This window comes from Electrona antarctica (assembly GCF_951216825.1).
Source record: "Electrona antarctica genome assembly, chromosome: 1".
NCBI lineage: Eukaryota > Metazoa > Chordata > Actinopteri > Myctophiformes > Myctophidae > Electrona > Electrona antarctica.
This window is the reverse complement of record NC_136806.1, coordinates 10,783,421-10,802,563: the sequence shown is the minus strand read 5'-3', so window position 1 is coordinate 10,802,563 and position 19,143 is coordinate 10,783,421. Positions and strand designations below refer to the sequence as shown.

The 19,143-nt window shown below is 47.1% G+C and overlaps 1 protein-coding gene across 2 annotated transcripts; it reads right to left on the bottom strand.

Annotated features, from left to right (window-relative positions):
- Window positions 1-856: 856 nt before the first annotated feature.
- Window positions 857-10,539, bottom strand: LOC306922737 (ubiquitin-conjugating enzyme E2 2-like). 2 transcript variants are annotated; one of them, XM_079500551.1, is made up of 8 exons: window positions 10,394-10,539; window positions 9,568-10,220; window positions 8,072-8,210; window positions 2,953-3,077; window positions 2,651-2,796; window positions 2,125-2,227; window positions 1,648-1,784; window positions 857-1,563 (listed from the first exon to the last, which is right to left on the bottom strand). In XM_079500551.1, exons 3-8 carry the CDS (start codon window positions 8,082-8,084, stop codon window positions 1,446-1,448), a joined length of 642 nt encoding a protein of 213 aa, XP_079356677.1. In that variant the 5' UTR covers window positions 8,085-8,210; window positions 9,568-10,220; window positions 10,394-10,539; the 3' UTR covers window positions 857-1,445. The 2 variants fall into 2 exon arrangements, with proteins under 2 accessions (XP_079356677.1, XP_079356676.1); XM_079500550.1 differs by lacking the exon at window positions 9,568-10,220.
- Between the last annotated feature and the right edge of the window lie 8,604 nt (window positions 10,540-19,143).

Sequence of the window (19,143 nt, the reverse complement as noted above, 5' to 3'; positions counted from 1 at the left end):
GGCACTTTGATGCAAAAGGGCAGGGGCTGAAGTCCCCCGAGCCCCCCCCCCCCCCCCCTTTCTGCACGTGCCTGGCATACACTCTCCCACATTTGATGCGTCCTCCGCAAACAGATGAGTTTTTGAATGGTGCTAGCCACTCCTAGGCTTCGTACAGACATATCAGACGAACATGCTCTGTGCTGTCCGTGTTTCATGGCCGCCTCAATGCTTTTCCAATGGAAGTCACGTGGTTTGACCAAACAGTTGTGTGTGATGGGGGGGAGGGGGGGGGCAATCAAACACAAGTGTTTGGTCAAACCATGTGACTTCCATTGGAAAAGCATTGGGGCGGCCATGAAACACAGGCAGAGCAAAGCACAGTTGTTCTTTATGTGTGTACGAAGCCCTATACGCAGCCATGTGTCCCTATACTTCCCTGTGTCCGAGCACAAACAGCTGAAACACCTCGCTATTACCACTGGAAAAACAAATCAACAATCAATAATGTGCACACATTATAGGACACACCGTAAGTTATGCTTGGGACACACGACACACCGGTTGCATGGATGTACAGATGGACAGAGAAAGACAGATCGGTCTTTGGGTAATATACGGATATGTATGGGTAAATAAATAGTCAACTCTATGACACCAAGGGAATTGTATCCTGGGAACTACAAGGTCTTCACAAATCACAATTTAGTTAAAGCATAAAGCCAGGGAACCTGCTTACACAATGTAAATCCCCAGCCAGTTTCATGGGTGTAGGCCTACTGAAGCATATCAACTTTATTTCATACACCGATCACAATGAAACATTAAAATAGGATGGATCCAAGAGCTTAGATTGTTTTTATATTTTAATAGGGACTGGAAAATCACAGGTTGAAGTAGACATAAAATGCAATATTGCCACATCCATCATAAACATAATACCTTTATGATGCCCTTTTGAATAGAATAGTGAATTAGGCAGACTATTTCAACAGGAAAGATAAACATCCAAACCTCTTAAACATCGAATTAAAGATCAAGTACCAAATTGTTTGAGCAATTATTACAAGAGTCACAAAACCCAAGATCTCTTCAGTGCGCACTGACGTCATTGATCATACATTTTGGCATGTTTAGTGTTGCCTTTTAAAGAAATTTAAAGTACATTGAAAAAGAAAAAAAACTAAATTCAAACATGCATGACATGATTGTTTGTGTGCAGCTCGCCACATCATGTACATCAAGTTCAGTGCAAAAGGCAGTAATGGCAGAAAATGTTATAGTGTAAAGTAAAGTTTCACTTGTGATGTGATGGGATGAAAAAGAACCCCTAACTGGTAATGAAGAACTTAACTGAAATAGAAATCCCTCACATCATGATGGAACAAGTGTTAATGTGTTAATGTGAGGTTACCCACCAACACTGTCCAGTGTTTGGCCTATACCCTCAGATCCACCTTCTCCTTCTACACCCAGGTTCCAATTTGATCGGTACGGAGCTCCTTCGCCATTTTCCTCATGGCGTGGTTTGTTTTAAGGTCAGATTTTGTGAGAGGACGGCCTTTGGGATCCTGATTTACATGCCTGGAAAAACAATGTTCAATAAATTAGAATACAAGACAATTCCGCCAGCGAGACATTTCTTGGGGGTGGGGGGGGAGACCTTACGTTTTGAGGTATTCCTCAATGGCCTTTCGTTCGTATACATCTCCAAATTTTGTTTTCACAGGGTCCCTAAACATCTTCTTGGTCAGTGGACAGATCAGATGTTGGGGTGGAGCATCCAGAGTTGGACCCACCAGTTTCTATAGGACAGAATGAAAATAATTTAGTTAAGTTTAGTAGGTAAGTTGTCCAATGATCTACAACAAGTCCATATCATAATTTCACTAAAAGGAATAAGTTTAAAAGGCAGGTGGCTTGCACACATCCAGTTCCTGGCTGGTGCCGGACCAAGGCAAGTACAATGAAAAGAAGAGAGTCCGCACACAGGATTGCTCCAATTGTGTTCTTTTATTGAAACACCATAGTTAAGACACAACGTTTCGACCGCAGGCGGCCTTCATCAGGTGATGACCTGATGAAGGCCGCCTGCGGTCATGTGTGCGGACTCTCTTCTTTTCACTAAAAGGAATAACTCATCACCTTCTCCACATCATCAATTGAGGTCCCGGCATTTTTTTCTGTATTCTCCTTGGCTGCTTGATTGTATCTATCAGGGCTGGTCAAGAAGTCCTCCGCCAAAATGCTTCCAAAGGGAAAGATACATACGGTATTCATTTTAAACACATGATTAAATCAATATACAGTTACCAACATAACGTATAAAAAGCATGCATTGGCCTGGGCCGCGGTCGTCGGTCGAGCAGTCCAGGCACCTAGGCTGGATTGACGGCATGTCGCGGGTTCGAGTCCCGATCCCGACGACCGTTGCCACATGTCTTCCCCCATCTCTCTCCCCCTTTAAGTCAAAATACTGTAAAATCTCTCAATAAAGGCAAAAACCGAAAAAATATCTTTAAAAAAAAGCATGCATTTCCTTGACACATTTAAATTGCCTATTTATGCCTTATGAAAAGCACTGTCTGTCAATTGACTTTGTGTATGAAAGGTGCTAAATAAACATACATTGGCCATGATTACATTTGGAAATCAAAGTCTTAAAAACAACCTGTCCAGGGGGTCTTCAGGCTCAGGGATGATGAGCAGTCCATACATGGCATCCAGGATTTCTCTCATGGTGATTTGGGCGTTGTAGTTACGGTCAAATATATTGTGGCAGATTCGGCCCACGCTGTTGATGTTGCAGTGATGTATCTTTGCTTATGTTAAGAAAACATTTTTTGAATTGCTATGAGTTCTGATACATTGTTTTCAATAGTATAAACTTAGGATCAAACAAATGTATGCATCACAGTATATCAATATTAATGGTCATTCATGTCTGTAAGTGGTGTGTAATAATGAGGATACACGTGTGACGAAGCGGACCAGAGGAGGTTTCACAGGATAGTCAGGACCAAACTGGCAGTAGAGCTCAAAGACTCCTTTCTCATACGGCGTGTCAGGAGGACCTTCCATGGCCAGCTTCCAGAAGGCTGAAAGGTTTAAAAGGAGCAGGATTGCATGCTGAATACTTAATTTTAGTTTCAAATCACTTTTGAATATCCCTATGGAGTGCTAGGACTATATAGACTATTGACTAGAGCACAAACAACTACCAATATTGATTGGAAAACTGATAAAGTCCTGCATAGATTATTCAAGGGTTAGTCAAATAAGTAGGCATGTGTCAACTCATAAACCAACTAAATGGAAAATGCGACACTCCAAAATAAAAGATGGAAAATGCAAGACTGGCTCAGATGCAATTTCTCATATTTATTTGCGAACGCTGACGTGTTTCGGCAGAGCCTTCTTCAGAGCAGACTACAAGTAGTAGGCATGGATACCGGAGAACTCGCCAGTTTACCAAGTCGCCACGGCGAAAATTCTTCATCAATGTCTTCATCGTTATGCTAACATGCTGTCTTCATCAGTGTAGTATGTCAAATTCACAGATGTTATAGTTCATTTCGAAAGTGATCAAATTATTTTGTGCAATTAAATGGTCAGCTAGATGATGATAAAAAGGTGAGTATGTGAATACCAATGATAAGTAGGCCTACCATTTCAGGAATTGTTTACTAATGAATTACATTGTTTCGGTACTTTGGTGTTTAAACTTTTAGCATTCCTACTTTCTCTCTAAACAACTATCCTCTCTCTCTCTCTCAATTCAATGCAATTTAAATGAAGGTGAAGTAAAACTAAAATGCACTAAATCGTGGCGAGTTGGTAAACTGGCGAGTTCTCCGGATACCGTAGGCATGCATCGTTTGTGCTGGGATCCTTCCAACTTGACTGCACCTACATGCCACTTGGGACTTGGGGGAATCCTTACCAGGTGTTCAAACCAAGCAGATTTCTCTGTAATAATGGAGGAGGAGGGGCATATTAATAACTCTATCCTCCTCCTGGATAACCAAGTTCCTCATCCTTTGACAGAGGGTGAGCTTGACCACTGCCACTCGTATTGGCAATGATATACTTTTGGTCAATACTGTTATGGGCTGGCTGCGTTTCTGTTTTTTTTCCTTTTCCCTATATGGTCTGGCATGGGCGTGTGACTGGCTTCCTGGGCTGTGACGTGCTATCTACTTCCTGTGGAACTGCACACCTTGGGGTCATCTCCTCATCAAGCCCAGCTGATAAAAACCCTGGCTCTTCACGCCAGCCCTTGCCAAATTATCAAATAAAAGGCAAAAAAAGATATCTTAAAAAAAAGAAAATACCTTGACCTCAAAATCACAGGTGTAGGTCGGAAAGCTTAGTTCCTTACATCTTGCAAGACTAGCTCCGTATGCACGCGTGCACACACACACACACACACACACACACACACACACACACACACACACACACACACACACACACACACACACACACACACACACACACACACACACACACACACACACACACACACACACACACACACACACACACAGAAAAGAAAACAATATGATACATGTTAAAGCACATTAACATGTTTTTGTTTTTGAATGAAGTGAAATCACTGAATATACCTTTAACCAAAGTAAAAGTGCTAAACTGTTTAGTTTTTTTTGTAGCAGATTTAAATGTGTTTTTTACCATTACTTATACCAACACTTATACATGGCAGATACACTATATGCTGAGCATGATTTCTCCACTACACCGAGTGGCGCGCTACGAGCTTGTAGATGTGCTATTTAAAACCTTTGCTTCTGTAGAACGCCACAACGGTAAGGCCTTCCGGTCTGATTTACGGATATGTTATAGAGCTCCACGAGACGCACGCGTGGAACTGTAGTACGTCCTCGGGCGACCTTTCTAGTCGACATGGCGCGCGCGAACGTTCCACTACACCGAGTGGCGCGCTACGAGCTTGTAGATCTGCTATTTAAAACCTTTGCTTCTGTAGAACGCCACAACGGTAAGGCCTTCCGGTCTGATTTACGGATATGTTATAGAGCTCCACGAGACGCACGCGTGGGACTGTAGTACGTCCTCGGGCGACCTTTCTAGTCGGCATGGCGCGCGCGAACGTTCCACTACACCGAGTGGCGCGCTACGAGCTTGTAGATCTGCTATTTAAAACCTTTGCTTCTGTAGAACGCCACAACGGTAAGGCCTTCCGGTCTGATTTACGGATATGTTATAGAGCTCCACGAGACGCACGCGTGGAACTGTAGTACGTCCTCGGGCGACCTTTCTAGTCGACATGGCGCGTGCGAACGTTCCACTACACCGAGTGGCGCGCTACGAGCTTGTAGATGTGCTATTTAAAACCTTTGCTTCTGTAGAACGCCACAACGGTAAGGCCTTCCGGTCTGATTTACGGATATGTTATAGAGCTCCACGAGACGCACGCGTGGAACTGTAGTACGTCCTCGGGCGACCTTTCTAGTCGACATGGCGCGCGCGAACGTTCCACTACACCGAGTGGCGCGCTACGAGCTTGTAGATCTGCTATTTAAAACCTTTGCTTCTGTAGAACGCCACAACGGTAAGGCCTTCCGGTCTGATTTACGGATATGTTATAGAGCTCCACGAGACGCACGCGTGGGACTGTAGTACGTCCTCGGGCGACCTTTCTAGTCGGCATGGCGCGCGCGAACGTTCCACTACACCGAGTGGCGCGCTACGAGCTTGTAGATCTGCTATTTAAAACCTTTGCTTCTGTAGAACGCCACAACGGTAAGGCCTTCCGGTCTGATTTACGGATATGTTATAGAGCTCCACGAGACGCACGCGTGGAACTGTAGTACGTCCTCGGGCGACCTTTCTAGTCGACATGGCGCGCGCGAACGTTCCACTACACCGAGTGGCGCGCTACGAGCTTGTAGATCTGCTATTTAAAACCTTTGCTTCTGTAGAACGCCACAACGGTAAGGCCTTCCGGTCTGATTTACGGATATGTTATAGAGCTCCACGAGACGCACGCGTGGGACTGTAGTACGTCCTCGGGCGACCTTTCTAGTCGGCATGGCGCGCGCGAACGTTCCACTACACCGAGTGGCGCGCTACGAGCTTGTAGATCTGCTATTTAAAACCTTTGCTTCTGTAGAACGCCACAACGGTAAGGCCTTCCGGTCTGATTTACGGATATGTTATAGAGCTCCACGAGACGCACGCGTGGAACTGTAGTACGTCCTCGGGCGACCTTTCTAGTCGACATGGCGCGTGCGAACGTTCCACTACACCGAGTGGCGCGCTACGAGCTTGTAGATGTGCTATTTAAAACCTTTGCTTCTGTAGAACGCCACAACGGTAAGGCCTTCCGGTCTGATTTACGGATATGTTATAGAGCTCCACGAGACGCACGCGTGGAACTGTAGTACGTCCTCGGGCGACCTTTCTAGTCGACATGGCGCGCGCGAACGTTCCACTACACCGAGTGGCGCGCTACGAGCTTGTAGATCTGCTATTTAAAACCTTTGCTTCTGTAGAACGCCACAACGGTAAGGCCTTCCGGTCTGATTTACGGATATGTTATAGAGCTCCACGAGACGCACGCGTGGGACTGTAGTACGTCCTCGGGCGACCTTTCTAGTCGGCATGGCGCGCGCGAACGTTCCACTACACCGAGTGGCGCGCTACGAGCTTGTAGATCTGCTATTTAAAACCTTTGCTTCTGTAGAACGCCACAACGGTAAGGCCTTCCGGTCTGATTTACGGATATGTTATAGAGCTCCACGAGACGCACGCGTGGAACTGTAGTACGTCCTCGGGCGACCTTTCTAGTCGACATGGCGCGTGCGAACGTTCCACTACACCGAGTGGCGCGCTACGAGCTTGTAGATGTGCTATTTAAAACCTTTGCTTCTGTAGAACGCCACAACGGTAAGGCCTTCCGGTCTGATTTACGGATATGTTATAGAGCTCCACGAGACGCACGCGTGGAACTGTAGTACGTCCTCGGGCGACCTTTCTAGTCGACATGGCGTGCGCGAACGTTCCACTACACCGAGTGGCGCGCTACGAGCTTGTAGATCTGCTATTTAAAACCTTTGCTTCTGTAGAACGCCACAACGGTAAGGCCTTCCGGTCTGATTTACGGATATGTTATAGAGCTCCACGAGACGCACGCGTGGAACTGTAGTACGTCCTCGGGCGACCTTTCTAGTCGACATGGCGCGCGCGAACGTTCCACTACACCGAGTGGCGCGCTACGAGCTTGTAGATCTGCTATTTAAAACCTTTGCTTCTGTAGAACGCCACAACGGTAAGGCCTTCCGGTCTGATTTACGGATATGTTATAGAGCTCCACGAGACGCACGCGTGGAACTGTAGTACGTCCTCGGGCGACCTTTCTAGTCGACATGGCGTGCGCGAACGTTCCACTACACCGAGTGGCGCGCTACGAGCTTGTAGATCTGCTATTTAAAACCTTTGCTTCTGTAGAACGCCACAACGGTAAGGCCTTCCGGTCTGATTTACGGATATGTTATAGAGCTCCACGAGACGCACGCGTGGAACTGTAGTACGTCCTCGGGCGACCTTTCTAGTCGACATGGCGCGCGCGAACGTTCCACTACACCGAGTGGCGCGCTACGAGCTTGTAGATCTGCTATTTAAAACCTTTGCTTCTGTAGAACGCCACAACGGTAAGGCCTTCCGGTCTGATTTACGGATATGTTATAGAGCTCCACGAGACGCACGCGTGGAACTGTAGTACGTCCTCGGGCGACCTTTCTAGTCGACATGGCGCGCGCGAACGTTCCACTACACAGAGTGGCGCGCTACGAGCTTGTAGATGTGCTATTTAAAACCTTTGCTTCTGTAGAACGCCACAACGGTAAGGCCTTCCGGTCTGATTTTCATATGTTATAGAGCCCAGCAACACCGGCCGACACCTCCAAGGCTTCCTGGGTGATGGCGAGGAGGAGGGCTGCCACGTCACCTCACAGTCCAACTGTCTGTATGTACGCCTCTGCTGTGCCTGAGGGAGGCACGCGCGCACACACACACGCACGCGCACACACACGCACGCGCACACACTCACCTGCCCAGGCCATTGATGCCAGACGACCCTCGGGCCAGGCACTGCAGCCTCAGCCTCTCCACGGGATCTGAACTCACACACAGACGTCTCTTGGCGTCCAGCGCCATCTCTCGGTCGTGCCTCGACGTCCTGGCCATGGCTGAACACACAGAGCACATTAATATAATGTGTAACATTATAGTGGATGCAGTTAGCTTAATGCTAATTCCGATTAGCAAATGTGACCAGATGGACACTGATGATACTTTTGGAATAAGAACCAAGTTCATAGACTAAGACTACGCCACTCTCAATGGGTGAGAGACCCGTATTCAGTATTTACTCTTGTAACCAAAATCCCCGTGCAAAGTACTTTATAGACGGACAGAGGCTTTTCTGTGTACAATCACTAGATCAACTTTATTCACAATTTCACATAATACAGATAGCAAAACCTTCATAAATGTTGTATTTAAATTACTTGACCGGAGGGACAATATAGCACTTCTCATAAACACAGCAAACTGTTAAGATAATAAGATATAAATCACTGCAAACTGTTACGAGAATAAGATATACATCACTGCAACCATCATGGCACTGCGGCTTATGTTGCGCACACAAAACACTTGCTGACTGTTAGTCAAAAGGTAAAAGCACACTAGAAGTGGGGAAGGGGGGTAACAACGGTCATTCAGTAAAATATACAGTACAGGGGGTTTCTTTCAATAAGGTTATATAAAATACTGGAGGCACTGAAGAGCATGGAAACAATTAAAAACAAAGTAAAACTGAGGAAAAGAGCAATGGCTGTCTGCTGACCACTCTGTGTCACCAGTTCAGCCTGCAATATACAACAGAGCAATTAGACACCGAGCACCCATCATAAGTACTCATTATAATATAAACATATACTGGCAAGCCTATCTTCCTACCTCCTAGGCCCAAGGCACTTATACCCAGCAGGCAGGATTCAGGCTAGCCAGGTCTGGATCCGTTCTGACATTGTTCTACCATGAAATACCTCCTTCTATGATGAATTCCTGTTCTGTCTATAGAAGTGTCTATTTGTACGTCTCTAAATGTTTTGATGATTTGAACATGGTGGACCCTATTGGAAACAAGTGTAATGCTTAATTGGGTCGTCCACTCACAGTTAACAGCCTTTGTATTGAGTTTGTGCTTGAAATGTACTGTAATTCTGCAAACTGTTAATAAATTCTTCAATCAATCAATCAAAACAGAAACAATATTAATTCCCCATCATAATAAATATGTGAATTAAAAGTATGACATAAGGTGGTTGCATGCCACCATAATCCACATTGAAGTGTGAGACTCATACCCGTGTTCTGTTAAATAGTATGTGTGGACACTGGGTCCAAGTGTAGTCTGCCCTGTACAGCCTAGCCCCACAACAGCACCAACAGTTTCTAGAACAGCACCAACAGTTTCTACAACTCTAAATCATACTAAATGCAACAGACTACAATGTGTAAGCCTTTGTTGTAACATACCTTGGTAAATTGATTTACACGGACGCGACGGGTGCTGCTGGGCACTGACGCTACATGCACACGACAGAACGAGAACAAACGTGAGCTTCATTGATCTCACGGGTCTCAAGCTACCGCTCTGCTCTGGGCAGGCAGCTCCAGGTCCTAATGTCCCACCCGTCACACATAGTTAGCTTCTTATCCATGCTACAGTACTTATACCATATCACTCATTTAGTCCGTTTTTAGATCAATAATAAACATTACTGTATTCTGGTGACTGGTTTAGCACAATACAAACTCGGACTCATTACATAACATGCAAATCACACCACCACTCAATATAAAAATAAAACGTTGTCATATACTTTGTTTACATTCAGACCCATGGCTTTGTACAACTACTGGCCAAAGTTGAATAATACATGTTCATTCACCATAAAAGCCAAAATCGCGACAGAGTCAGCTATTCATTCATTACTAACTATTTCACAGACCTTGATGTGACTGTTAGCTGTGATAAAGTAAACAAAGTGATGATGAATGACACGACACGAAACACACACACGTAGGATGTAGCTCTTCTCACAACATTGACGACACAGGTCGGTTCTTTATAAACGGGCATTTATTGGGCATTCTTCTCATCCCTCTGCTGTTCCATGCCGTGAGAACTATGTTCACACAAAATAATAAACACATAAACAATCAACAAATTACGTCGCAATACATAATATTGATCAAACAAAGAAATACAAAACATGTAGAAATGCGCGATGCGCAGGTGAACGTGAACGTCAAAACACCACAATACAACACAACAAAGATAACTCTCAAATAATAATACCTCGTTGGCCGCTTGTTGTGTAAAGAGGTTCTTGATGCTTCTTGAGTTTCATACAGTCATTTGAATGTCCTTTTGACCGTGTTTAATAACTTTAAACAGTTCAAACACACTACTCTGCTGCGAGTGTGCTTCCTTGTGCAGACCAGAGTCTGAATGAGTGAGAGAAATGTTTGTACCACCTGTGTGCAATGCCAGGCAATCATGCATCAATCAGTCAATCAATCATGGTCCAGTGTTGCTACTGACAGACAGGGAACTTGGTTCTGCCTCAGAAAGTTATCATCACATCATGTTTACATTTTTAACCTCATATGAAATCAATTATGAACCACATATGTATTATTGTATCATGACATTATTATGAATTATGCTTTATGAACTTATGACCATGAATTGTTGTATTTTAGCTATTTTAGTCTTTTTAAAGTAAGCATTTTAATAGCAGCACTTACATAGGAAGTCAGAGAAACGAATCAAAGAAAAGACCGTCATCTGCCAGTGGAATTCAGAACAGCGCCACAGCCCATCCACATGTATGAAGGCATATGCCTCTCCCCTCCTCTCCTCTCCTCTCTTTTTGAATGAACAGACAAAACACAAAACACAACATGTTCATTAATGTTATTCTTCACAAACTAGACATTTTATTCATATTTAGAAAATGCAGAATCCAATGGCGTCGGTCTGGGCTCTCCACACCGTTTGCAAAGGTCAATGGTCAGCAAAAAGACTGCAACGGTGACCCTTTGGGCCAAATTCTTAAAAAAACGGGGTGATATATATTTTTAAAAATATGTAAGAACCTCCAATATCCATATTCAGGACATGTCGAATCCAATGGAACCGGTCTCGAATTTCCACGACGTTTGCAAAGGTCAAAGGTCAGCCGAAAGACTGCCACGTGACCTTTGGGCCAAATGCCTTAACAATTAATTGATAGATATTTTTTTAAATATGTAACACCCCCGAATATCCATATTCAGGCCATGGCGAATAAAATGGCGTTGGTCTCGATTTTGTGGGACTCTTACAAGCGTCCGATAAAGGGAACTACACTGCAATGCTAGGCCTCGGGTCAGATTTGAGGTTCCCGAGGTCGCAGAAAAAAACTCAGACCATCACGAAGATCGGCTCGTCGCCGCGATCGCAGAGGTGTTTGGCCCATCCCGAACAGACTTACGATCGTCGGCGTAGGCGCGCGTGAACGTCAAACTTTGCTTCACTGGAACGCCACGACGGTGAGGCCTTCCGGGATGATTTTCGGATATGTTATAGAGCTCCCGGAGACGCACGCATGGATCTATAGAACGTCCTCGGGCGACCTTTCTAAGAGGCACGGTCTCGTTTCACTTTTTCAGCCAGGACGCTGTTAGAGTCTATGGGTCTATGACGTGTCTGCATGCACAGAGCCAAAGTGAAGGACGTTTTGTACGACTGTCGGAGGCGTACGTCCGAGACACCTAACCGTTCGTCTCGGCTGGCTCTCCGACATATCCGAACGTCGGACCGTGATGTTTTATCGTTGGCGCGTTGTCGCGCGTCAAAGTCGGCAATTTGTAGGCGTTCGTTCAAGGCTACCGCCGCGGCCGTATGTCCGTTTGGCCCGGAACCTATACGGCTGCGATCGGGGCCGCGACCCGGCCGCGGTGATGGTCTCGGATTTGTTCTGCGACTTTCGCGTCAAAGTCGCAAATTTCGAGGCTTTCGTGCAGGGCTACTGTCGCGACCGTATGTCCGTTTGGCCCAAACCCTATACGGCTGCGATCGGGGCCGCGACCCGGTTGCGGTAATGGTCTCGGATTTGTTCTGTCGAATTTCGCGACTTTTCTCGCTAACTTACTTTGTGTTAGCAGTTTATGCTAATGAAGGGCGTGGTTCCGGCTACTTTGTGGGTGTGGGTTATGCAAATTTGATGGGCGTGGTTTCGGCTACTTTGTGGGTGTGGTATATGCAAATTAGTGGGTGTCGCTTATGTAAATTAGTGGGTGTCACCCCGCCTACTTTGTGGGAGTGGTTTATGCAAATGAAGGGGCGTGGCATGCAAATGAAGGTGCGTGGTATGCAAATTAAGGGCATGTTTCGGCTACTTTGTGGGATTTGCTTATGCAAATTAAGGTGTGTGGTATGCAAATGAAGGGGAGTGGTATGCAAATGAAGGGCATGTTTCGGCTACTTTGCGGGATTGGTTTATGCAAATGAAGGGGCGTGACATGCAAATGAAGGGGATTGGTTTATGCAAATGAAGGGACGTGGCATGCAAATGAAGGTGCGTGGTATGCAAATGAAGGGGAGTGGTATGCAAATGAAGGGGAGTGGTATGCAAATGAAGGGCATGTTTCCGCTACTTTGCGGGATTGGTTTATGCAAATGAAGGGGCGTGGCATGCAAATGAAGGGGAGTGGTATGCAAATGAGGTGCATGGTATGCAAATGAAGGGGCGTGGCATGCAAATGAAGGGGATTGGTTTATGCAAATGAAGGGGCGTGGCATGCAAATTAAGGTGCGTGGTATGCAAATGAAGGGGAGTGGTATGCAAATGAAGGGGGTGGTATGCAAATGAAGGGCATGTTTCCGCTACTTTGCGGGATTGGGTTATGCAAATGAAGGGGCGTGGCATGCAAATGAAGGGGAGTGGTATGCAAATGAGGTGCGTGGTATGCAAATGAAGGGGCGTGGCATGCAAATGAAGGGGATTTGTTTATGCAAATGAAGGGGCGTGGCATGCACATAAAGGTGCGTGGTATGCAAATGAAGGGGAGTGGTATGCAAATGAAGGGCATGTTTCGGCTACTTTGTGGGATTGGTTTATGCAAATGAAGGGGCGTGGCATGCAAATGAATGGGAGTGGTATGCAAATGAAGGTGCGTGGTATGAAAATGAAGGGGAGTGGTATGCAAATGAAGGGGCATGGTTCCGGCTACTTTGTTGGGTTGGTTTATGCAAATGAAGGGGCGTGGCATGCAAATTAAGGTGCGTGGTATGCAAATGAAGGTGCGTGGTATGCAAATGAAGGGGAGTGGTATGCAAATGGGGTGCGTGGTATGCAAATGAAGGGGCTGGCATGCAAATGAAGGGGATTGGTTTATGCAAATGAAGGGGCGTGGCATGCAAATGAAGGTACGTGGTATGCAAATGAAGGGGCCACTCCCCTTCATTTGCATACCACGCACATGAAGGGCATGTTTCGGCTACTTTGTGGGATTGGTTTATGCAAATGAAGGGGCGTGGCATGCAAATGAAGGGGAGTGGTATGCAAATTAAGGTGCGTGGTATGCAAATGAAGGGGAGTGGTATGCAAATGGGGTGCGTGGTATGCAAATGAGGGGGCGTGGTATGCAAATGAAGGGCATGTTTCCGCTACTTTGCGGGATTGGTTTATGCAACTGAAGGGGCGTGGTATGCAAATGAAGGGGAGTGGTATGCAAATGAGGTGCGTGGTATGCAAATGAAGGGGCGTGGTATGCAAATGAAGGGGAGTGGTATGCAAATGAAGGGGCATGGCTCCGGCTACTTTGTGGGATTGGTTTATGCAAATGAAGGGGCGTGGCATGCAAATGAAGGGGAGTGGTATGCAAATTAAGGTGCGTGGTATGCAAATGAAGGGGAGTGGTATGCAAATGGGGTGCGTGGTATGCAAATGAGGGGGCGTGGTATGCAAATGAAGGGCATGTTTCCGCTACTTTGCGGGATTGGTTTATGCAACTGAAGGGGCGTGGTATGCAAATGAAGGGGAGTGGTATGCAAATGAGGTGCGTGGTATGCAAATGAAGGGGCGTGGTATGCAAATGAAGGGGAGTGGTATGCAAATGAAGGGGCATGGCTCCGGCTACTTTGTGGGATTAGTTTATGCAAATGAAGGTGCGTGGTATGCAAATGAAGGGGAGTGGTATGCAAATGAAGGTGCGTGGTATGCAAATGAAGGGGAGTGGTATGCAAATGGGGTGCGTGGTATGCAAATGAAGGGGCGTGGCATGCAAATGAAGGGGCGTGGCATGCAAATGAAGGTACGTGGTATGCAAATGAAGGGGCCACTCCCCTTCATTTGCATACCACGCACATGAAGGGCATGTTTCGGCTACTTTGTGGGAATGGTTTATGCAAATGAAGGGGCGTGGCATGCAAATGAAGGGGAGTGGTATGCAAATTAAGGTGCGTGGTATGCAAATGAAGGGGAGTGGTATGCAAATAAGGTGCGTGGTATGCAAATGAAGGGGCGTGGTATGCAAATGAAGGGGAGTGGTATGCAAATGAAGGGCATGTTTCTGCTACTTTGTGGGATTGGCTTATGCAAATGAAGGTGCGTGGCATGCAAATGAAGGTGCGTGATATGCAAATGAAGGGGCATGGTATGCAAATGAAGGGGATTTGTTTATGCAAATGAAGGGGCGTGGCATGCAAATGAAGGTGCGTGGTATGCAAATGAAGGGGCCACTCCCCTTCATTTGCATACCACGCACATGAAGGGCATGTTTCGGCTACTTTGTGGGATTGGTTTATGCAAATGAAGGGGCGTGGCATGCAAATGAAGGGGAGTGGTATGCAAATGAAGGGGAGTGGTATGCAAATGAAGGGCATGTTTCTGCTACTTTGTGGGATTGGCTTATGCAAATGAAGGTGCGTGGCATGCAAATGAAGGTGCGTGATATGCAAATGAAGGGGCGTGGCATGCAAATTAAGGGGATTGGTTTATGCAAATGAAGGGGCGTGGCATGCAAATGAAGGTGCGTGGTATGCAAATGAAGGGGCCACTCCCCTTCATTTGCATACCACGCACATGAAGGGCATGTTTCGGCTACTTTGTGGGATTGGTTTATGCAAATGAAGGGGCGTGGCATGCAAATGAAGGGGAGTGGTATGCAAATTAAGGTGCGTGGTATGCAAATGAAGGGGAGTGGTATGCAAATGAAGGGCATGTTTCGGCTACTTTGCGGGATTGGTTTATGCAAATGAAGGGGCGTGACATGCAAATGAAGGGGATTGGTATGCAAATGAAGGGGCGTGGTATGCAAATGAAGGGGAGTGGTATGTACGTCGTCGTGTAGGGAACATGTACGTCGTCGTGTAGGGAACATGTACGTCGTCGTGTAGGGAACATGTACGTCGTCGTGTAGGGAACATGCACGTCATCGTGTAGGGAACATGTACGTCATCGTGAAGGGAACATGCACGTCATCGTGAAGGGAACATGCACGTCATCGTTAAGGGGACATGTACGTCATCGTGGAGGAAACATGTACGTCATCGTGGAGGGAACATGTACGTCATCGTGACGGGAACATGTACGTCATCGTGGAGGGAACATGCACGTCGTCGTGAAGGGAACATGCACGTCATCGTAGATGGAACATTTATGTCATCGTGAAGGGAACATGTACGTCATCGTGAAGGGGACATGTACGTTATCATGGAGGCAACATGTACGTCATCGTGGAGGGAACATGTACGTCATCGCGGAGGGAACATGTACGTCATCGTGGAGGGAACATGCACGTCGTCGTAAATTGAACATGTACGCCATCATGTAGGGAACATGTACGTCATCGTGACGTGGACATGTACGTCATCGTGAAGGGGACATGCACGTCATCGTGGAGGGAACATGTACGTCATCGTGAAGGGAGCATGTACGTCATCGTGTGGGAAACATGCACGTTATCGTGGAGGGGACATGTACGTCATCGTGGAGGAAACATGTACGTCATCGTGGAGGGATCATGTACGTCATCGTGGCGGAAACATGTACGTCATCGTGGAGGGAACATGTACGCCATCGTGTAGGGAACATGTACGTCATCGTGGAGGAAACATGTATGTCATCGTGGAGGGAACATGCACGTCGTCGTAAATTGAACATGTACGCCATCATGTAGGGCACATGTACGTCATCATGACGTGGACATGTACGTCATCGTGAAGGGGACATGTACGTCATCGTGGAGGGAACATGTACGTCATCGTGAAGGGAGCATGTACGTCATCGTGAAGGGAGCATGTACGTCATCGTGTAGGGAACATGCACGTCATCGTGGAGGGAACATGTACGTCATCGTGGAGGAAACATGTACGCCATCGTGGAGGGAGCATGTACGTCATCGTGGAGGAAACATGTACGTCATCGTGGAGGGAACATGTACGCCATCGTGTAGGGAACATGTACGTCATTGTGGAGGGAACATGTATGTCATCGTGGAGGGAACATGTACGTCATCGTGTAGGGAACATGTACGCCATCGTGTAGGGAACATGTACGTCGTCGTGAAGGGAACATGCACGTCATCGTGGAGGGAACATGCACGTCATCGTGAAGGGAACATGTACGTCATCGTGGAGGGAACATGTACGTCATCGTGGAGGGAACATGCGCGTCGTCGTAAATTGAACATGTACGCCATCATGTAGGGAACATGTACGTCATCGTGACGTGGACATGTACGTCATCGTGAAGGGGACATGTACGTCATCGTGGAGGAAACATGTATGTCATCGTGGAGGGAACATGTACGTCATCGTGGAGGGAACGTGTACGTCATCGTGGAGGGAACATGCACGTCATCGTGGAGGGAACATGCACGTCGTCGTAGATGGAGCATTTACGTCATCATGTAGGGAACATGTACGTCATCGTGACGGGAACATGTACGTCATCGTGGAGGGAACATGCACGTCGTCGTGAAGGGAACATGCACGTCATCGTGGAGGGGACATGTACGTCATCGTGGAGGGAACATGTACGTCATCGTGGAGGGAACATGCGCGTCGTCGTGAATTGAACATGTACGCCATTGTGTAGGTAACATGTACGTCATCGTGGAGGAAACATGTACGTCATCGTGGAGGGAGCATGTACGTCATCGTGGAGGAAACATGTACGTCATCGTGAATGGAACATGTACATCATCATGTAGGGAACATGTACGTTATCGTGAAGGGGACATGTACGTTATCGTGAAGGGGACATGTACGCCATCGTGGCGGGAACATGTACGTCACCGTGGAGGGGACATGTACGTCATCGTGGAGGGAGCATGTACGTCATCGTGGAGGAAACATGAACGCCATCGTGGAGGAAACATGAACGCCATCGTGTAGGGAGCATGTACGTCATCGTGTAGGGAACATGCACGTCATCGTGGAGGGAACATGTACGTCATCGTGGAGGAAACATGTACGTCATCGTGGAGGAAACATGTACGTCATCGTGAATGGAACATGTACATCATCATGTAGGGAACATGTACGTTATCGTGAAGGGGACATGTACGTTATCGTGAAGGGGACATGTACGTCATCGTGGCGGGAACATGTACGTCACCGTGGAGGGGACATGTACGTCATCGTGGAGGGAGCATGTACGTCATCGTGGAGGAAACATGAACGCCATCGTGGAGGAAACATGAACGCCATCGTGTAGGGAACATGCGCGTCGTCGTAAATTGAACATGTACGCCATCATGTAGGGAACATGTACGTCATCGTGACGTGGACATGTACGTCATCGTGAAGGGGACATGTACGTCATCGTGGAGGAAACATGTATGTCATCGTGGAGGGAACATGTACGTCATCGTGGAGGGAACGTGTACGTCATCGTGGAGGGAACATGCACGTCATCGTGGAGGGAACATGCACGTCGTCGTAGATGGAGCATTTACGTCATCATGTAGGGAACATGTACGTCATCGTGACGGGAACATGTACGTCATCGTGGAGGGAACATGCACGTCGTCGTGAAGGGAACATGCACGTCATCGTGGAGGGGACATGTACGTCATCGTGGAGGGAACATGTACGTCATCGTGGAGGGAACATGCGCGTCGTCGTGAATTGAACATGTACGCCATTGTGTAGGTAACATGTACGTCATCGTGGAGGAAACATGTACGTCATCGTGGAGGGAGCATGTACGTCATCGTGGAGGAAACATGTACGTCATCGTGAATGGAACATGTACATCATCATGTAGGGAACATGTACGTTATCGTGAAGGGGACATGTACGTTATCGTGAAGGGGACATGTACGCCATCGTGGCGGGAACATGTACGTCACCGTGGAGGGGACATGTACGTCATCGTGGAGGGAGCATGTACGTCATCGTGGAGGAAACATGAACGCCATCGTGGAGGAAACATGAACGCCATCGTGTAGGGAGCATGTACGTCATCGTGTAGGGAACATGCACGTCATCGTGGAGGGAACATGTACGTCATCGTGGAGGAAACATGTACGTCATCGTGGAGGAAACATGTACGTCATCGTGAATGGAACATGTACATCATCATGTAGGGAACATGTACGTTATCGTGAAGGGGACATGTACGTTATCGTGAAGGGGACATGTACGCCATCGTGGCGGGAACATGTACGTCACCGTGGAGGGGACATGTACGTCATCGTGGAGGGAGCATGTACGTCATCGTGGAGGAAACATGAACGCCATCGTGGAGGAAACATGAACGCCATCGTGTAGGGAGCATGTACGTCATCGTGTAGGGAACATGCACGTCATCGTGGAGGGAACATGTACGTCATCGTGGAGGAAACATGTACGTCATCGTGGAGGAAACATGTACGTCATCGTGAATGGAACATGTACATCATCATGTAGGGAACATGTACGTCATCGTGGCGGGAACATGTACGTCATCGTGGAGGGAACATGTACGTCATCGTGGAGGGAACATGTACGTCATCGTGGAGGGAACATGTACGTCATCGTGGAGGGAACATGTACGTCATCGTGGAGGGAGC